We start from the raw sequence: 22,680 nt of genomic DNA, 5'->3' as shown, positions 1-22,680 counted from the left end.
GATTGTTTTGAGGGCCGTGTGGATACAATCTTCAATTCTAAATCCTATAATGTCTTATAGGAATCCCATCTGGCTTCTTTTTTTTTCCTGAGCATTGTCATCACAGACAGTGCAGCAAAGCAAAACAACAATGGAGAAGAGTGATGACAGCAGTCAAGAAGAGATGTCGAAAAAATGTCAGACATTTGGTACAGGAAAGTCATCCAAGCCTAACTGGATGGAACTTTCTGAAATCCAACAGTGGTCTAGAGGACAATTGCATTTTTAGACTGAAGGTCACAAAATGGACGTAGCTAGGACGGAGGGAGTAGCAGTTATCCACTAGGGGGCGATTCAACAAGAAAAACTCAGTTTGAATGGATGTCTATGGGAAAATTAGGTTACTTCATCATATCGTCGGTAAAAAAAATTCCTGAAGAGTTAAAGGTCCCATTTAATTATATCCTATTTCTCCAAGTTAAACTAGTTCCCTGGTGTCCTCATGAACATGTCTGTGACATGCTTTGGTCAAAATACCATAAGGATGAAGCACCACAGCAGTTCAATCAACCAAAAAAGTAAAACGAAACTTAAGGGACAGGAAATGACATCAGCCACAGAGGCTACTGTGAGCTAACAGCAGTTAGCATTTGGAAAAGTGATCATTTGCAGGCTCTAGCAGGCACATTGCTGTCATATATAACATGTATCTACTGGACAGATATATCCTCTGTTTGTGTAGAACTCTGTGCTGCACTGTGGATCCACTGCCGTTGCCCTCGCCAGCACTCTCGCATGTTTTAGGGACAAATCGGAGCTCCGCGAGACAACAATTCCAGGAATTTAGCGTCTTGTGGCGTCCCGAGGAGCGCAAAAGTCAACAACTGCGGGTTTCATCTCCTGTACTTAGACAGAGGTGGACCACAAAAACATGAGTGAGTCATCTTTTTTCACATTTTGGCTGGTAGGGCCTCCAGAGTCCCAAATGTAGGGATTTAAATGATTAAAAAGTTGATTTTGCATAATATGGGATCTTTAAAGGTAGAATTGGAGATCCTGGAAAAACAGTTAGAGCAGGGCCACATTTTGAATGAAAAAGTCCAAGCCCCTTTCTTCAGACTTCCCTCCGAAGTGATGCCTCCAGAGCACAGGAAAGTTCAACGCACACAGATTCACGAACTTTCGGTAGTTTTCATTGACGCTAACTTTTTTTGGATACTTGTTCAATTGACAAAGTTCACAAAGACAGAAAGTGAACCTACCTGTGGAGTAAAAAAAAATCCCTGTCTGGGCTTTCAGTTATTGCCATCGTCCACACGCAGTAGCACTGGTGTTCACTCTGGTCTTGGATCGCTCTGCATCAGCCTTTTTCTTGGCAGTAGCTTTCCAAAAACAAGCGTTTGTTGTTGGCAACTTTTCTGCCATAACGTTGCTGCAACTGTCTCGTTGGATTTAGCAAGCTTGAGCATGAGCTCTGGCTGTCATGAGGTCGGGAGTTTCGAGGTTCAAAAAAGGCAGGATTTATTTGACAGGTTGGTCTAACGAGACAAGTCGGGGCACAGGCAGGCAGACAGGTCGCAGATAAAAAAAAAAGGGCAGTCAGGAAAAACAGGCAGGCAGATAAATCCACAGAAAAACTAGTAATCCAGAATCAGGGCTGGGAGACAGATTAACTCACGGAAAGCTACACACAGAACAGAGAGGCAATCTGACAAAGAAACACAGGCAAGGGCAGGCTTAAGTAGGGAGGAAGGTGAGTGGAGAACAGAAATCAGGTGTGGCAGATCAGAGGCAGGTGAACGGGATGAGGCTCATCAAGAGAACGGGGAAGGGAGGGGGAGTGAGCAGAGACGGCAGCAAAGTGGGAGAAACACAAGCACCTACAGGAAGAACAGGAGAACTTCAAAATAAAGCAGAGAGAGAGACACAAAAGGAAGCAGTCTTCTGAGATTAGTGCACAAAGAGGTGAACGTGTTGCAGGTTCAAAAACGGATTGCAGTCAAATTGCAAATCTGAAGTTCATTTTGCAACCACTTACATCCACGCCTATATCCAATATTGAACTAACGTGGAGCCACACACAGCCTGGTTTCTTCTCCGCTGTCATTTAAAGGCTTGTATATAACAGCAAACTTTACTCCTTTGCATCATCACCCAGCTTTTGTCTTAATGTGTCGAGCTGTTGTACACATCTGCTCCCACACCTGTGTCCTCCTCACCCATCACTGAAATGTCGAGTGTTCAACGTTTACTGGTCAAATATTGCCTTTTGCATAATTTAGTATTCGTGCGTTTGTGCACGGGAGGAGTTGAATCACACGGATGTGTAAGAATCCAGCAGAGTGGCTGCCATAAAGTGAGGAGTGGGTCATTTAGTCACATGCTTTGAGGCTGTGGCACAACAGGACAACAAATGTGAAAAGGGGGGTTAACACTGGCGGATAATTAGCCTTTTATCAAGCTCTTTTTAACACTTTTAACGTGGCACTTTGACAGAGAGACACTGTGGTAATGAGGATGAATTATGTCGAGGTAAATGGTGAAGGATCAACATCCTTGATGCACAGCACAAATCCACACAGACTGTGGGATGCACATCACCCTAATCAGGGTGCACTTGCTCGCCCTCGTGCTTTCTCACTTGAAAAAAAAAAAAAAAAAAAGAAGTGGCTCACTGTGATGCAGCACGCGCTCATTCATTCACCCAGCAGCTCACTCAGCAGACAGAGGGGACACTAACAGCTACCATTTAACCACATTTATGTCATTTCTTTAACAGCCACTTCAAGGAGCACGCGGTGTGCTAAAAGGAATGTCAAACGGAATGGAGAAATCCACATTTTGCGTTTAACCTCTGGAAATATCTCTGTGCGCACGCACGCACGCACGAAAGCACGGACACGCGCCCCGGAAAGGACAGGCAGGTGGAGAAGAAAATATCCAAAGAAAAGAAAAAGGGAGGCAGTGATGCAACATTACGGATGCAAACTGTCGTGAAACACAAACAAACAAACAAACAGACGACAGCTCCCCCTCTCTCTTTGTTTTTGCGCCGAATTCGCTGCTGCAACTTGTCACCGCAGAGCGCGCGGAGGCGCGGACGAGGCTGCTGGATGATCTTCAGCCGAAACAAAGTTGCGGACGGGCGGACGTGAAGTTGGAGCAGCGCCTTAAAAGACAGCTCACGCTGATGGATTTGGTCGGATCTCGGAACATGAAACATCGTTTGATTGGCAGGTCTCGCAACATCGGGAGAGTTTAAGTTGTTGTTCTCGCGCCGTTTGGTCCACGTCGCAGAATCGGGTGAGTGCACTTTGGTCTGGACTCAATGATTTTATTTTTTTTTACACTTTTACAGCCTGAATACATGTGCAGCATTTAACTAGTGTGTGTGTGTCTTCTGTGGTGCCATCACCTCAGTCTGGAGAGGATGAGGAGTCTCTGGGTGCAGCATGAGCTGTCAGAGGATCAGTCATAAGCGGCTGTCTCTGCTATGGGAGGGGGCCGCTCTCTGTCTGTGGCTGTGCTGCTGCTGCTGGATCTCTGGACCCGCAGCTGCAGCCCCGGGCTCCCTGGACTGGCTCTTGTCGGATAAAGGGCCATTCCACCAATCCCTGGAGTTCACGGAGGCTGCGGAGAGATACCAGCATGGATTCAGCACCAGATACAAGATCTACAGGTGAGTCACGTCATAAAGGTATGCATCATGATTAGTGTGTTTCTCGTGAGTTTCAGGTGGTGGGACCAAAAAGTATTCCCAAGATTAAAAACAATACTAAATATTGGGTAATTAGAGCTGATTAGTTTTATTCTGTGTCACAGGAGATTCTGTTACAACTATTATCACAATAACATAAACGTCAGACAAACAAAGAGTGATTTATGCTCCTCAAATGAGTGTGGAAATTAGCTCAGTGTGTTTCCAAATTAGAAAACAACAAACTCTTTTATAAAAGGTTATTAAAAAAAGAAACATTCCATGCATCCGAGGCTAAACATACAGGGAATCTTAATTGTAATTCCTCCTGATGAAAATCCAGCATTTCATTCCACACATGCACATGCTCAGCTGATCATTTCACTGATGAACACTTTGTGCAGAGAGGAACTAATCAGGAGAAGCAGATGCTGTAGTGTTTGGAATGAAAACCTCAGAGATTGCCCTCACAGGTAAAACACCTGCGCCGTATTAGTCGCAATCTGAGGAGCCGAATCTGAAATAACCGCTGTAGCACGACTACATTTGCCCCCTCGCTCATGTCTTTGAACACTCATCATAGCCTCAGACGTCGCTTGAGGGGGGAGTTTTTGTTTCAAGGTTTCGGGTTTTTCTGTTGTTGCTGCGGCATCACATGGCCCCAGCAGCTGGAGTTCACCTCAGGACAGTGTGGACAGTTACATCCTCTCAGTATTGGGTCTCCAGTGTTTCACTTATCTGCTGAGGCATCCGTCTAAATATCCCTCACAAGGCGTTGTTCTTGTTTTCCTCCTTTGTTGCAACTGTGAGCTGCAGGCTGCAGTGTCTTTCACTCATGTAAATGAGTATGAAATAAACCATATAGATGCGTGTTTGTGTCTGATTCTGTCAAAAGCCACTGCCTGGAGATATGATTTGCTGTCCCCGCAGCCTTCTGTGGTTTATCGATGCCTTGGGCTTGTAGGATTATGTTTCTTTCTGTGCTGAACTTTGCCAAGGGTCTGACAAAGTGAAAAAAAAAAAACTTGATGGCTTGCATCTATAAATCAGTTGAGTCCATGTGTGTCGTGTTTATCCCTGAGTGACACCTGCATTAAAAAACATGCCACATAAATGTCCCTACTGTCCACCTGACCGGGCATTAATTTCCAAAAATCTATTAAAAATGAATAAAAATTAAAAGCAGTGGATGCAACGACGTCATCTACCTGCTCACATTTCTAATTCAAAGCAATTATGGATTAAGAATTATTTTCTTTCCTGCACCTGTTTGGATCGATAAAGAATAAGATTGAAAAAGTCACATGGTTTCCATTTGAATTTATCACACATTTTAATCTACTGCTGTGAAGCAAATATTGAGAGTTAGTTCAGAGACAAGTGGTCCAGTATTTGCTTGCTGTAATATATTAACCAGTTCACTCAAACCTCCTTGTTTGTAAAATACTGTTACTAAAAAAGCTGCCTGGAACGATGTTTAAGTCACGTGGCGTTCGTGTTAAGTCGCTGAATATGCTGCATTTATTCAGCTAGATCGATTTGAAAGCATTATTGTCATGTACGTCTCCATGTGTGCAGATGCTTCATCATTTTCTTTGTGCGTCTTAAGTAGCCTGGGGGCTTAAATAGCTTTTCTGCCCCATTGACCTCCACAGTAGCTATAACTCCATCAGTCATGCAGCAGCGTGTGTTCAGACCTCTTATTTGTTCATAATCGCTGCAGCTCTTAGCTTTCTTTCCTCTCCGGCGCTTTATTTGATCACAGTTGCTGCTCACGCGACACGACGGTAAACCTACATGTTTAGATGAGCACTTTCTCCACACAGAAAACCCTCTCTCCCTGTTTGCCATAAGTGCTTTGTGATGGAATAGCTGAAAGCTAAACCCCAGGCTGGATCCGCAGCTCCCATCTGTCCACCAGGGACAGAACCCTGAGGCTGTCCCCTCGTTATGATGATTGGCTGTAATGACACACTCTGCACTGGTTTGGTTCCCCAATTATTTCTGTGTCGATCGTTGCTCTCGTGGCAGTGATTTGATTGCCTCCCACAAGTTGAGGGAAGTGCACAGAGCAGCACTGTAGGAGAGGTAGATATCAGCTGATCTATGGAGGGAGTGGGAAAAAAGCACACAGAGAGCTTCTGGGGATCTAGAGGAGTTAAGACGTGTCCAAAGTGCACTGGATAAGGAATAATTATAAGTGATGATCTGGGACTTCCTTTAGGCTGTGCACCTTTCCGTAGCTGTGGGACTCGCAGTGTTGCAATGCGATAATAATTCTGCTTTAGCGATAGTTATTTAAAGCTGTGACAAGCTCAGTGGGCAGAAATGATGAGTCTCAAATCAGGAGCTCCCGTAACCCAAAGACGGAGCTTCTGCAATTTCCACGTTAAGAGCTCATTTGAAAAAAGGAGCACATCCGCAAGCAAAAGTGAAACAGAAAACAAGTATAAGTAGATCTTTTTTGTTCACAGTTGATCGTTACGTAACAGCAGCATTTTCAAACTTCTTTTAATACGCCAGAGCAGTGTGGACAACAACAGGTGTATCCAGAGCAGAAGTCGTATATTCTTTAAGCAAAAACCATTTCCATGTTGTCTAATGCATAAATTACCAACAATAACCTGACCCAAAGCCCACACTTATCTCGTCCTCCCTCGGTGGAAAAAAGGTACATCATTTATTAACAGTCATTGTCCGTGTGTGTGTGTGTGTGTGTGTGTGTGTGTGTGTGTGTGTGTGTGTGTGTGTGTGTGTGTGTGTGTGTGTGTGTGTGTTGCCAGGGAGTTTGGTCGATGGAAGGTCAACAGTCTGGCAGTGGAGAAGCGAGACAGTTTCGGTGGCAGCCGTGGTTTGGCTCTGCTCCTCGACCCCGACTTCATGCACACCATCCGGCAGCTGGGGCGGCGGCCAACCCTCCAGGCGATTACCGAGAGCCTAATCAAGAAATATGGCACCCACCTCCTCCTTTCTGCCACTCTGGGAGGTACAGTAGACGACGCTGAGCCTCAAAGCAAACCTAATTCCGACAGCTTGTAATCTGATTTTCTTTTTTGCCAGCACATGCTCCACACAAATGTTATAATTTTTCTAAATCAGAGTTACAAAAACTCTAATTGCTCTGGTTTAGTGTGCAGTTGACTTAATTTTCTCTGTTTAATACATCCCTATAGCAAACAATACAGTACGTTATAAGAATAAGTGATGTGTGGGTATCTTTTATCACATTCCCTGACCAAAAACAAACATGTTAGCATGTTGAGCACAAAGAACTAAAGACCAACAACCCAAAGCCAAGCGGCCGAGATTCTCGGGTCCCCACCGGGTCATTGCTTATTCTTAATTGGACAAATTGACCATAGCCACAGGGAAGCAACATCTAGTGGACTCGTTGTGCCAGCCACAAGCCTGGATAAATGGGAGGATTGTGTCAGACAGGCCATCCAGTGTAAGACTGCGGATAATCCGCTGTGGCGACCCCTAGAGAGGGAGCAGCCGAAAGACAAGAAAATAAACATTAAAATCAAAAAATGTCACCGCCAGAGTTCCATCATAGAGAAGACAGATGGAGTCATTTCCTTTGTTCACTGGGTTTCTGGCACAGTGGACAGGAACTATGGAGCATGTGCAGACATGTCCAGTCTGAGTGTATCCAGTCCCCGCCATCATTAATCCACTCCCAATTGCAGTATCTCGGTCCAACTTTGAGAAAGTTAATCTGGTAAAAAAAATGTACTTGTATTTTTAAAGTCAATTTTTAGTAGGACTAACACAGTCATTCCATCTTTTATAATGTCATATAAACGTAACGAGCGATGTGTATTTATTCTCCGGTAATGTTTCCCCAGAGATTTCATCAGCTAATCCAAAAAAGAACATTAGTTTTCAAGGTTACAGGGGTTTTTTTACACTAAATAATTAAACTTGTTCAATGTGTGAAAAGACTTAATGAATCGTTTTGTCTACATTGTGTAGTTATTGGACATGTTACCAGTTGTACAGTACATTTGTCTTGCAGTGAAGCTGTGCTGACCTGAAGCTTTTTAGTTTTTGGCAAATGCAATTTAGATGATGAAAATAATTAAGGGAACGCGATCAATGATCCAGAATTTGCCCCTGGTGAGTTTTAATAGATGCAGAGATCTTTGCCCGTGCCTTTTCCTCCAATCATCCCAACCATCACTTTCCCCTTTAGCACTTAATCACTGCTGTGCTTGTATATCTGATCAGAGAAGATACTAATGAAAGGTGATTATCGCCGCTGCATTTGGAGCTAATGAAGCTGTCATATCTTCTGCACCAGGGGAGGAGTCCTTGACCATATTTGTGGACAAAAGGCAGCTCAGTCAGGAGTCTCTGTCCTCGGGGGCCGAGGGCAACCAGAGCAGCAACAGGAACTCCAACACGACAGGAACAGTGACACTGGAAGCCCTTCACCAACTGGCTGCTTCCTACTTCACAGACAGAGAGAGCACTCTGCGCAAACTGCACCACCTGCAGATTGCATCCACCGCTATACGGGTATGTAGACGTCAGTAAAGACGGCAGAACTCTGTCGGAAGACAAACACAGTTGTCCTTAAAGTGCTGTGGGTTATGAACTTCAAGTGTTTGCACATCAACATGGATGGAGCTGGTTCAGTTGAGGTTACTGAACATGTTTGTTTGGTCATCAATACTAGAAAAGTGCTATATAAATACAGACCATTTACCATTTAAATGTCCCATATTATATCCTATTTCTCCAAGTTAAACTAGATCCCTGGTGTCCTATTGAACATGTCTGTGACATGCTTTGGTCAAAATACCATAAGGATGAAGCACCACAGCAGTTCAATCACTCTGCCAAAACAGCCCTGTTCAGAACGCTCTGTTTAATAGTATCTCTTTAACAAAACAAAATAAAAGTAAAAGGGAACTTAAGGGACAGGAAATGACATCAGCCACAGAGGCTACTGGGAGCTAACAGCAGTTAGCATTTGGAAAAGTGACCATTTGTCGGCTCTAGCAGGCACATTGCCGTCCTATATAACATGTATCCACTGGACAGATAAATCCTCTGAGGATGAAAGTTTGTGTAGAACTCTGTGCTGCACTGTGGAGCCAAGAATAGAACTTTTCGCGAACTTCCGGTTTTCGGATAACGTTGCCTTCGCCAGCACTCTTGCGTGTTTTACGGACAAAGCGGAGCTCCGCAAAACAACAATTCCAGGAATTTGGCGCATTGTGACGTCCCAAGGAGCGCAGAAGTCATCATCACTTTGGCGACTGGTAGGGCCTCCAGAGTCCCAAATACAAGGATTAAAATGATTAAAAAGTTGATTTTGCATAATATGGGACCTTTAATATATACTCTCACCTCACTGTGCCTCAACCGCACATGCTGTTTAAAGGATGTCACATATTTGAGATTAAAATCTCTTTAACAATTGAGACCGAATCAAAAACGACCACATTAACGACAAATAAAACATAGTATGAGGCAGCACTCAGTCGTCGTCATTTATCAGTTAATTGAGGCATTTGCAACTCTCTGTATGTACTAATTCAGAGGCATAATAGCCACAAGTGTGAGTTTAGACTAAAGATCATTCCAGTACCAAAGGACGTGGAAGTGACGGCTTAACAGAAGCCACTTTGAACTGAAATGGGTAAACCAGAAAAAGGCAATAAAACCATTTCTTAAGGCGTTAGAAATGTAATTATTTGCATTAAGCAGAATGAGCCTTGTCACTGTTATTGTCTCTACATCAATGCATACTAAATTGAACTTGCTCTTTCTACTGCTAAAGAATGCCGCACAATCAGTGTTGGTCTGCCTTCCCCACAGCTTTACAGTCGCTCGAATATGATGAGCTCGAAGTAAATAAATGCTTAAAGTTCAAAATAATGTAAATGTTCCTTTGCGACGACCGCATTTTTTCAAATTTGTGAATAAATATACCCTCAAGTTGATAACCTGCACCAACACACACTTTGATACCTGCTTAAGGAATGCATTTCCTGAACTTATTTAATCAGGTTGGATTAAGAAAAAACAAAATATGCTTAGAGAAATGGCCGCACTCCAACAAGCGCCCGCGTTACAGCTGCAGTGGCACAACAAGACAAATCCATCTCTCCTGCTTTTTCGCTCTCTTTTCCCTCATTTGATTTCTATCAGAGTCTGTGAAATAAATGTTTTTTGTAGCCAGATAATCAAACACGTCTTTCCTAACCACCTCTTGGAGGCAAAATTGAGCTTCTACTTCTTCTTCTTTTTTTTCTTTTTTTTGCAGCAACAAAACAACATTACAACATAAAGGGGTTTTTTAAAATTTCATCTCCCCACTAACAAGCTTGAAGGAGCAGTGCGGCAGCAGCAGCAGCCGTCGTGCATTCTTTAGTTTAAAACACCAATCATCCATTTTATCATCTGAAGTGCCTATTAGAGTGTATGCATTAATCAGTGCAAGGGGCAAGTGTAGATTCTGAGGTGAGTAGCCAGTGATGAAGACAAGTCCCCCCCTTCAAACCCACCCCCACTCCACGCCAAACTGAAACATTCTTCTGGTTATGCATCAACTTGATGGATTAAATATATTATTCCATTAATTCTCAACCAGGCTGGTTTCCATTCATTTGCCACTTAGCATGGTTTGTGCATGGGGTTCAGGCAGATTGAAGATGAAAGCAAGAGAAAGAGGGTTGGTGTGTGTGGTTGGTTACAGCGTTATTTTATGTAGGATGTAAAGCAGCACCTGCGACACACTCATTCATTAAAAATCACATATGGTGCCTGGCTTTCACTCTGTAACACGGCGGATTCCGAGCATAAATGTGTGCAAATGCACAGCGACTTTATGTCCCGAGCTTTGACGCCAAGATAAATGACTTTCAGAAATCAAATAAGTTGTGTTTTCGTCTTCCAATTAAGAGCATATTATTTGAAAAATAAAACCCCCCTTTTATATACATACATATATACACATATATATATACATACATACATACACATATACATATATACATACATACATATAAACATATATATATATATATATATATATATACACATACATACATGTATATACAAACATACATATACACACACACATATATACATATAAATATAAGCATATACATATAAATATACACATATACATATATACACATACATACATACATTTATATATGCATATACATACACATAATATATATACACACACATATATACATATACATACATAAATATACAAATATCACTGAAGTGAACACAAAACATAACAATAACCAAGCTGAGTCTCACAAGAAGACACACACACACACACACACACACACACACACACACAAATCAATCACCAGTATATTAATATATTCCTCTGTGTTTCTCCTTTTACAAACTTGCAGGTGACAGAAACCAGAACTGGACCTCTCGGATGCAGCAACTATGACAATCTGGACACGGTCAGCTCTGTGCTGGTTCACAGTCCAGAAAATAAAGTTAATTTACAAGGTAAAATGTTTTTTGGACTCATATACATGTGGCTGGCTGCTGATGCTGCTACAGAGCTTTAAGATTTAAAGATGGGTGGATTTCAGGTCAAGGCCTATATTTTGTCTCTGTCTTTGCTCTCTAAAGGAGTACAAGTTGAAATACACTCATTTATTGAATGACAATTAGACCTCAAGCTTTTATACAACAGTAGCTGCATATGTGTTAAATTGTGACTAGCACAGCATATCTCGTATTGAAATATTTATTCCTTGAACAAAAAAATTATTCTGACTACTTTTTGGCATTCAGCCGCTTCGGCTCCATTCGTTAGTGCAAAAAGACTCTTTTTTTTCAGAACATTGGACACAAATATGACTCAATTTAAAAAAATAAATGTTCCTGTTTTTCATGCTCCTCAGGACTGCAGGTCATCCTACCCAAGTATTTACAAAGCCACTTCATTCAGGCAGCTCTCGGATACATCGGCTGTAAATCCGAAGGACAGTTTGTTTGCCGGAACAGCGACTGCTGGTGTGAGTGCAGCGTGGACTTCCCTCAGTGCAACTGTCCTCACTCTGACCTGGACACACTGCAAAAAAACCTGCTGCACATCAGAGACTCGTGGATGCTAAGCAACCAGGAGTTTGAGGAATCTGGTGAGTGAGCGAGTGACCCTACAAAATGAGACTTTAAAAATGTCAGCTGGAATGGTGTGTTCCAAAAAAAAAAAAAACGAGAACATTGGCTTTTGAAATACAGTATCTCTCATAGATTTGGATTCATGCAGGATTTGGGTGATATTTTACCTTAGAAGAAGGAACCATGAAAAAACAATGAACTAAAACAGCATATCTTGTTTATGTTCTAAACTAAATCTCAAATGTCAAACACTGGCAGCTGCTTGACTCTGAACCTGGAGACCTGTCAGTCACTCTGTCACTTGAAGTGAGTTTTCTGATGCTCTCAAGACGCTCAGGGCCACGGTGCATGAGAACACACAGCTCTATTAATAACATCCGTTTGTCTGCTTTCAACAAAAGTGAGGTGAGTAACCAACAGAAAGAGGATTCAAAGACACCGTTCAACAATTGAGGAAAACTATGCTTCTTTACTGATGCTGCTTTTCCACTACATGCTACCAGCACGGCTCGACTCTACTCGGTTTGGTTGCTTTTCCATGACAATATAGTACCTCCTCAACATGGGTGGAGTCATCACTGCACCGCTGCATTAAACTGCCATGACTTTGGTTTATACACGACACACACATACTGCTAAATGATGACATTTCCTGTTGCAGATTAACACGTGTTTTCAGGATATTTAAAGGTGAATTATGTAATAAATCTAAATCAACTGGCCATAAAATCCTCCTAATATGTCACAGAGACTCAGGAATAATATTCATATAACAAACTGAACTCACCAACAACAACAGTACAGCCAAATATTGGCATTAAAAAAAATCTTTTGCGGACTGCAAATCATGTTTATGTTTTGAAATCATGTTTTGGCATGTGGCGCCATCTACCGCCGTCTACCAATCATTGCAGTCAGTAGAGTCTCAGCTGCCGAGCAACCACTGGTTGCCAGTTATGTCTGAGCTACAATGGCGGAGAAAACGAAACCTAAAAGACCTCAGTATTTTGAATTTGAGTGTCGTAACCGTTTTGGGCCACATTCTTACATATGGCGCCTTTAAGTGTTCGCTTTGATTCTGGTGTCAGGCGTTATCCTCATGACTCTTCCAGTGACGACACTCTGCCAATCAGTGCTCGGCAGTCTATATAATCGTAGTATAATCTCATCAGAGCAGGTACTAAAAAGAAGTACCATGGCAAATGGAATTGCTATCGAGTCGAGCCGTGCCAGGGCTGGGTAGTGGAAAAGTGGCGTAAGAGTTTTTTGAGAGCTCGGATTTTCAGTTTCACATTTTGCAAACTCCGGTTCAGAGACGTCACCTGGCAACCAGACTCCTGCTGGATGTTAGAAGCTGTCAATGTGCCATGCTTAAATATCTATTGTGTTTTAAATGGAAAATTATTTTCAAAATTGATAATGTTTCTTATCAAAGAAAACTTGAAACAAGCCAGGTAGATCAGGATGGTGGTTTCATTGTTTTAAGCGTCTTACGTGGACGCTCTAAATCAATCAGAAAGTAGGTTAATTTTCCCGTAGACTTCAAATAGTTGCTATTCAATTATTCAGAGAGGAAACCAGAAGACTACATTCATTTGTTTTTATGTTCGGTTTATGTTTATTGCCTGTGATTTTGAAAGAGGAAGAGAAGACAAGAGCGTGTTGTAACATTTACTTTTGTTGTTTGGATAAAATATTTGCTGAAAATGTTGAGAGCTGTAAATGTTGATTTTTGTAGCTGTTGTACTACAAATATATTATGCCATGAATTAACGGTCTGAACAGGCGTGTACACAGCACTCTGTGCAGACGTTTGCAGTAAATATGTGAGATTATAGTATCTTTCCTTTTGGATGTAGGAAAGAAAGTCTATGCACAGAAGCACATCTTTGGCACAGGCTGCTGCAGTGTTGATATTTCAGGTTTGTGTTTATTTTGGGATTTTAATTTCAGTGACAGGAAGTGTACAGCTGTCACGTATGGACACACGACAGCCGTGAGTCTGAATGACTGGGAGGTGGAACTCAAATGTGTCAAAGTAAAAAAAAAAGTTTTCCCCCTGCATCTAAAAATGTCAAATGTCAGATTTTTTTTTTTTTTTTTTATCACTTGTTTCTCATAGAAACCGACTTTACTTTCACATTGTTGAAGGCAGAAGCAGCAAGTGTTACTCACATATGACTGAGTGGTAAAGATATACATTTCCACATTGATCAATATTGGTTAATTAATAAAAAAATTAATCATTTTATTTTCTCTCGTCCTCGTTGAGGCCCGAAGAAACGAGGGTTTTTGCACATTCGCCGTGCTACATCACAACTAACAGCAAAGTCTGTTAACAGCTGACTTTGGGACCAAACTTGCAGTTTGTGTTGTCCAGCATGATCCCAGGTTTTCATGCTCTTATTGAGGTCACTGGGATGGTGTCTGTCCTGGTTGGTACCGACTGCTGACATACTGTGTTTAAATCTGCTCCATTAATGCGAACAGTGTCCTCAGCTTCGGTGGATAACCCAAGTTATCAGACTCTGACTGACATATTCATGCCCTGTGTTACTGGGCAAATACGTGCGTAGCTTAAAATTGTTCTCAACCTGAGTTTCATCACGATCAAACTACTACTCATATGTAATTACAGACGGGTAAATGGTCTGAATTTAGTCTTGAAGACCACTTCCATTCACCCATTCACACATGCTGATGCAGTACATCATCTTTCTTTTCTATCACACATCCATTCATCATCGTACCCATTCACATGCTGCCTTCACATCAGCAAGAGCAACTTGGTTGAAGCCATTCTGCCATCAAGCCTTGTCGTTTTTTGAAGGTGGTGAACGTCCTACTGTACATGTTTTTTACATAAAATATGGATGAATATGTTGAGGTCGGCAATCTTCTTCCCTCTAAAGAAAATCAAACTTACAAAACGTGTTTTCATTCTCGTTGCTCTTCTTGTGCCGTTTGCTGAGTTAGACTTTACTTATTCATGTTCTCATTCCCCCACCAGATGACTTCCAAAGCTTCGTTGGGAAACTGCCAACCCAGTACGGTCTAAACACATCTGCCGTGGAACACTTGTGGAGGACAGATGCCAGGCTGCTCCAGCGCTACAGGCAGCTGGAGACTCGGAGCAACCAGCTTTTCACCAAAGCTCGCCGCACCACTAACAAGCTCTTCAGCCTCAGCAAGAGGTGCCGGAAACAGCCCAGAATAGTCCTGCAGAGGCCAAGGTAACGTCCCAACCAACAACAGGGAGAAGCATCTATACTGCAGGCTTTTCACCCAAGGTGCTCCCCAAAAACTCATAATTATGAAAATGATTTATGCAGCTGGCAGTGGGAGAAGCAGCAGAGTGAGACAATGTTATTAGAAGACTCTTGTGGAAAAAAGACATTTGGAGTGAGGTGAAAAGTGCTGACGGGTGCAAACATACGTCTCTGTTCCAGAAACAAATAGGACCACGTTTGGCCAAACTGTCATTTTTAACCATCTGCAGATTTAAAGTGCATCTTCAAAATCCACATGCAGGGATTAAAGCGTCTGTGGACATAACATTAATACTCTTTGCTTCCATACAGTCCAGTATTTATTTTACTGTTACAGCTGCTGTTTCAGCAGCACTCCCACCTGGAAGCTTTATATCTGCAGCCTATCAGAAGTCTACTTCACTTAGATTTACATCTCTCTCATCAACACTCAATGTTGATAGCTATTTCTGGCAGGGAAATTAATTAAATGACAAAATCCATCAGTGTGCAAGTCATTCTAAGTTTTATTCATTAGCTTTTTTTTAATTCATTTTTAATTTTCATATTATTACTACATTTTCTTTATTTGTTTAAATCCCCTTTGACGTCCCAATGACATCAGTGATTTAAAGGAGACAGATTATGCAAAATCAACTTTTTAATCGTTTTAATACTTATATTTGGGACTCTGGATGCCCTATGAGTCGGCAAAGTGTGAAAAAAGTCCAATAGTATCCGGAGGAGCGGAAGTCCACAAAGCGTTCTATTCTTGGCTACACAGTGCAGCACAGAGTTCTACACAAACTTATATGACGGCAATGTGCCAGCTAGAGTCTGCAAATGATGGCTTTTCCAAATGCTAACTGCTGTTAGCTGCCGCAGCCTCAGTGACGCTGACGTAGTTTCCTGTGTCTCATTTGCATTTAAAGAGACAGGCACTCAAAACAGAGCGTTCTGAACAGGGCTGTTTTGGAAGGGTGATTGAACTGCTGTGGTGCTTCATCCTTAAGGTATTTTGACCAAAACATGTCACAGACATGTTCATTAGGACACCAGGGTAGGTTAACCTGGAGAAATAAGTTATAACATGTCTCCATTAAGACGTCTGAAAAAAGAAAAGAAAAAAGTTTCTATACTGCAAGAAAAATAACCAACAATTTCACTCACAGCATGGAATGATTTGCTGGCAAACGTGTCCATCACTGACAAAGCTGTACGCCTGCACACACACACGCTGCCTGGGCTCACTGCACATGACCAAGTATTTTTAATAAGCCACAGGGACGTACACCGCTGAAGCACAATAATTGGAGATTAGTAAGTGATTCATGGAAAAATGGCAGAGGACGTGCAGCCAAACTTCACAGTTCCACGACAGACGATAACTTTCACAGATTTATCTGATGCTATTTCACTCTACGTTTTCCAGACTTACCAACTCTAGCTGTACGAGTATGTTTGAGTTGAGGCAACGTGTCTGACAAAAGGGAAATTATACAGACATTGACTCTTTTCTTTGAAGATACAAGGCCAAAATTATACAAAGCCCAAAAGGAGTCAATGTGTCTCCCATCTGCATCAGGGAGGATTGTCAGAGTCAGAGTTTGGCTCAAATATTTTATTATTGCTATCTTCATTACAGAATTATTACAAAAACATACTATGTAGAATAAACCCCAAGTGTTAAACAATGCTCTTCTTTCTTCTTCAGATCTCTGCACTTCTGGTTGAACTACGCCCTCTCAATTTTATACTGCAGTGAGAACAACCAGGTTGGCATTTACAGTGACGAGAGCTATAGCTGCTCCTGCCTCTACAACCACCCTCCTTGCCAGGGCGTTATTCCCTGCTTTGTGGGCGAAGGCGTCCGCTGTGCCTCCTGCTCCACAGAGAACCGTACACGATGCTCCAGCTGTAACTCCGGCTTCACCCTGACCCAGGGAGCCTGCCGGCCTGCAGTGCCCGACCCCACAGACCCTTACCTGGGCTTAGAGAGCGACAGAGATCTGCACGATCTCGAGTTGCGCTACCTGCTTCAGCGGCAAGACCCACGTCTTTCTTTGCATGCTGTGTTTGTGAGCAATGACGTGCGCATTAACACGTGGTTTGACCCGTCTTGGAGAAAAAGAATGCTGCTGACCCTCAAGAGCAACCGGGTGAAGTCCAATCGTGTTCATATTCTTCTTGGAATCTCTCTCCAGTTTTGCCTCACTCGGAACAGCACTCTGGAGCCAGCACTCTCTCTGTTTGTCAACCCCTTCGGGGGAAGCCATTCAGAGAGCTGGACAATGCCGATCGGCCAGCATGGATACCCAGACTGGGAGCGGACCAAGCTGGATATCCCTTTGGACTGCTTTAATTGGACGTTAACTCTTGGAAACAGATGGAAGAGCTTTTTTGAGACTGTTCATTTCTACCTGAGAAGTCGTTTGAGAGACTCTGTTGGAGCGACCGGAGGGACCAAAAACACAACGGCGTACTACGAGCCTGTGGAAGAGACGGAGCCGTCGAGCAACGTCGGCTACATGAAAATCAACAGCATGCAGCTGTTTGGATACAGTGTGCACTTTGACCCAGAGGCAATCCAGGACCTGATTCTGCAGATCGACTACCCGTACACTCAGGGATCACAGGACTCGGCCCTGCTGCAGCTGGTGGAGCTGCGCTACAGGGTTAACCGCCTCTCGCCTCCAGGGGGCTCGCACATGGACCTGTTCACCTGTCTGCTCCGTCACAGACTCAAACTGTCCACGGCAGATGTGGCCAGGATACTCACTGCCCTGCAAGCTTTCAGTGTCAGACAACCAAACTACGTGGAGTACGAGGCAAATAAACTGTGTAGTTAATGGCCATTGTTTGATGTTTTCTACTAAGGTTCTTGCCACAGACGAACCTGTATCCTCTGTCAGTTGGATCCATTTGTGTCAAGTGTATAGAATGATATTGAAAGCTATGCTGTACATACTGTACACTGTGTGCAATTAAATGTGATGTTTTCATAATTTTAGTGTAGTTTTTTTTTAATTATTATCATTGAAAATAAGATTTGCCAACATATTCCTACATGGGCAATAATCAAGTATATTTGCTATATGACTGATTTAAAACCAGATGGAGCATTACCACATGAAATACTATCAAAATATTAACTCGTCCTCTGCATTTTTAATTGGTATACAACAAAGAATCAAATAACTGAACTATTAAGTTGCAGTCTTTGCAATTTTTTTTATTGCTTTGTTTCAAATTACGACTTCGATTGGAAAATGATCAATTGTTCAGCCCTGGTGCACACACACAGTCCAGAGGAGAACGGCTTTCTTTGTTAGTAAAACTGGAGGATTGAACTACTTTTCGTCCCCGTCTTGCACCTTTTATACTCGCTGTGTTGTGCTCATAATTCGTGACGTGGGAAGTCATGTCAGGACATGCTGACGTCAGAGGTTTCACAAAAGCTGCAGTTAACTGGTCGCGGATATGACGGAGAGTGTTTTAAATCAACCCATCTCATTAACGTGGTAAACAACACCATTTGAATGCAAAGGGCAGACTGGCTACTCAGACAGAGGCCTGATCACACAGAGGGAAAAGTGTGATGTCCACTTCTGCTCAAGACATCTGAACTTATTTACAAAAGGTTGAATGTTGCATATTTTAAAGATCCTCAGTTATTTTTGAGTTTGACATAGTGTAGGTGTGGTTATAATATGAATTTGCTGGGATAAAAGGATTGTTGGAGTCTTAAATCTTCTATGTACATCTTAAAACTATGACATACATGGAGTCTTTATCTTGGGTGTTTTCGTTGATCTCATTGGCGAGTCATAGTTGTGTGAGCGGTGTCGTTTTTGCCCATCTGGAGCCTCTGAACACAAGGTCTCCATTCTCTGTTGAGGGAACAGCCTTGGCAGAGATTACTAAGTGTATAGTGAGAACGGGGAGGGTCGGGAGGAGCCTTCCTCTGTCGTCCCCATCCGCCATTCACACTTACCGTGATAGATGAGCTGGGGAACTGCAGGGACATGCTTAGCATCGCACAACAGTAAGCTAGGTTTTAGGGACAAGGATCCCACTCTCTCCCTGCGGCAGAGCAAGTTGGGCCCTCACACGAGTGACTCTGACTTAAAGGGAAATCAGCTTTAATCCCCCAAGGGCTGTCAACAGTGGAGCCGCAGGGTAGCAGCACGGCAAAGCTTTGATTAGACTAGAATCTAAAGAGTGCAGTAGCAAACGATGGAGCTTCATCGAGATTCATCAGACACGTTCCTCGGGAGATTAAAGCCGGACACGATTTGCTCTGATGTTATCGCTCAGGATGAATGTGAAGAGGTTATTGATGCAGTTTTGACTCTATGGCGAGGTGCTGTGCATGCCACTGACCTCACCGTACTGTCGTTTAAATGACTGTAACATGAATAATGGTGCAGTGTTACAGTGGTATTAGGTTAAATGGGTTTATGTGGCACAGAGTAGCTCAACAACAATTAAGGTTGGATTATGCGGGAATTGGGTTTTTGCAAATTTTTTGGGTTGAGGCAAATATGGCTCCCTCCTCCCATGTTCCTCCCATTAACTTACTAACACCTGGGCCACACCGTTCAATGTTTTGCCTCATTAAACCTTAGGTGCTGTCTTAAGCTCCACAGAGTGGAATGGTTCGGTTCAGTACGGTATGTATTTTTTGTGTTTCCATTAGGAATAGTACCAAAATAACTGGCCCCAACAAGTTTAATTTTCCATAATGGTATGGTATGAGTAGAAGTAAACTAATGACAGTCAGCTGTTTGGGCGACAGAAATCTGTCACTCTCTTATGACCTGTGTTTCTTCAAATCCCGCAAGTCTATTCTCATACAAAGCTTGAAGTCTTGTTTAGGCAAACAGCCATGAACCATGCAGAAAAAATGCATACTTTACATTTGAAGTTGATTTCATGACTAATCTACATTTATGCTTAAGCATTGACTCACTGACCAGTAAGCATTGCTGTGTTGTATCGAAGCTATCTTTTTTTACTGAGTTGTCATATATCAAACTAACACAGCATCATCATACCAAGCTCCCTTTTGCATTCTTTCCTTTTCCATTTGCTTTTGCTCTGATTTAACATGTTATTTTTACAATTCATGTGCTGGAAGTAAAGCTTTTGCAGCAGTAATATTTAATATGTCAAAATCTACTGTCGTAAACAGTACATTTTAATTCACTACAGGGAAAGTGCTGCGTGTGAGGAAGAGAGTGAGTCCGGATCATGTCCCGGTAAAGCGTTAATACCTATAATTATAAAACGAGCACATTTTCAGCATCTGGGTGTGAAAATGCAAATGGGAGTAGTCCAGCGTACATTACAACAGGGGCAAGTATGACCTTGTGAAAATAAGAGGAAAGCATTAAGGAGATAGTTGTTAAGAGTAGTCATGGTTTAAAAGGCATACACCTGCTTCTTAAGAAAAAAATCTCTGCTTATTATCGGTATACAGAGACTCGGAAAGCAGCACACCTAAGTGCATTTCTGCCAGAGGTTAATGGACAAGCACTTTGAGAGGTACTGCATTAGCATCTTCCAGAAGAAAGTAATTACATAAATATACTGTTACATTCCAAAGAAACTACTACACAGACACATCGGAACATCTAAACACAGCAATCTTGGACATTGAGGATTAATAATATGAGGGAAGAAGCAACAAAAAATGACCTCCATCAATACAAAGGCAAGATGAAACCATAAAATAAACTACAAAGTAAGACCATCATATTAGCTTAAATGGATAACATTTTTGAACATGAAGCAACATTCAGTACATAGCTGGTGTCCTTTAGCACCTTTAGCTTCATTTACGTTACGTTTCCACTTGTAGACTGACAGTGTTTGGTGCTTGACAGAGCCTGAGTTGCTGCATCACAATTATTTTTAGCCAAAAGCAAAAGCACCACAAGTGATTAAAACACGATTACGTCGATATGTTCGTCTGTAGACCTTTAAATAAGTCACTTTATTTTGGTTTGCAGAACTTATGATCCTGTGACTGTGTTGGGGGGGGGGGACTATTTGACTGTAGTGTGTATCACTCGCAGCCTGGCAGGTGAACAGTGAGTGGCTTTTCTGCAGACACCAGAATTGTTGCTTCAGACTGTGACCGATCCCTGGATGACCGGCAAACAGAGAAGTGCGGAGGCTACGGATGAAGCCAAACACTCAAATCAAAGCGAATAAACTGCTGTGACACCAACGACGAACGAATGTGTTTTTCAAGGACAGAGAGAATTGGAACTTTGTAATATGGAACTGAATGAGAATAGAAATGAGAACGACATTAGCACGAATGTGACTGGAACAGTAAGTGGTTTGCTCTGTTTATTTTCCTCACTAATTGTAAAGCATTTGGTCTGTTAATGATGATGATGACCATGAGCATTCTCTTTGTATTAAAAGCATTCTCCACTGCAATTCTGTCCTGCAACTAAGCCTGTAAGTATGTATACATATACACATATATACATGTGTATACACACACACATATGTATGTATATATATATATATATATATATATATATATATATATATGTATGTATACACACACACACATGTATATATATATATATATATATATATATATATATATATATATATATACATACATATATATATATATATATATATACACACATATATAAGTTTAACCCTAATTCTACCACCAACATGCACTTCTCTAACAACAACGTTCTATTTTTTTCACCACAGTGTTTCTTCTTTACTGATAACATTTTTTTATTAGAGAAAGTGCCCTGGTTCCTCCACTAATGAATTCTGGGTTGATTTTTCCACATTAAAAAAAAGGATAAAGAAAATTTACACATGCTTATCTCAGGTCAAGCCACATCTTATGCACAGACACACACACACACACACGGGTCAGAAGCTGAGAAATAAGCAGGAGCTTTGGCGTTGGCAATCTTGCAGGTCTCAGAGGGAACATGAGTTAGACTAATGTGTGTGTCTGTTTAACAAGCATGCTGGCAATGGGTGGCAGGGGTTCAATGAAGGGGAAGAGTTTATGGAGAGGACGACCCTTTGGGAGGCATCAGGGATAATAGCTGACGATACATCATAACAGCTCAGACAGGTTGATTTAAAAGCCCGGAGGAAGCCTTTCCTTGGGTACTCGGTGTAGACCAACAGAAAGTGGCTATTAGTCACTGTATTTGTATCTTAAAATCATTATCCCTTTGTTTGGCAAAGTGGCTGCAGATTAGATGCGTTTGCTTGCTTTGTGTCCTAATTGGACATCCATAGCTACCAATATAAGAAATCTGTCTCTCTCTAAAGGAGACGTGAGCTTGCAGCTTTTTTTCCTCCCTTTCGTTTCTAAACATCGTCTACTGAGAGCTTTTCAAACCACATTAAATTAGCATAAGGACGTGTCAGTTTGAAAAATTTAAAGTGGGCCTCTGTTCTCCCAGTCGTAAACATCAAATAATGTGATGCCAATCCGGCAATGTAATAATGACACTTGGAAACTAAAATGATTGGACGCCAGCGTTTGAATATGTTGTCAAGGCATTTAAAGATATTTAAACCTAATCTAATTTCTCTAAGCTGAATCCGTATGATCTCCCAGTTTTGTTTCCTGAGTTG

The 22,680-nt window shown here is 42.0% G+C and overlaps 1 protein-coding gene across 1 annotated transcript; it reads left to right on the top strand.

The window, feature by feature from the left end:
• Nucleotides 1-3,431: 3,431 nt before the first annotated feature.
• On the top strand, nt 3,432-17,888 carry LOC310927700 (BMP/retinoic acid-inducible neural-specific protein 3-like; the record flags this gene model as incomplete). The annotated part of the gene is made up of 7 exons (XM_083890072.1): nt 3,432-3,658; nt 6,460-6,662; nt 7,980-8,197; nt 11,065-11,170; nt 11,572-11,808; nt 14,802-15,024; nt 16,754-17,888. The coding sequence occupies 7 exons, from the start codon at nt 3,432-3,434 to the stop codon at nt 17,886-17,888; spliced, it is 2,349 nt and encodes a 782-aa protein (XP_083746198.1).
• Between the last annotated feature and the right edge of the window lie 4,792 nt (nt 17,889-22,680).

This window comes from Microchirus variegatus (assembly GCF_963457635.1).
Source record: "Microchirus variegatus genome assembly, chromosome: 5".
Taxonomy (NCBI): Eukaryota; Metazoa; Chordata; class Actinopteri; order Pleuronectiformes; family Soleidae; genus Microchirus; species Microchirus variegatus.
Note: the sequence above shows the minus strand (reverse complement) of the source record. Positions and strands in the feature narration are given on the sequence as shown.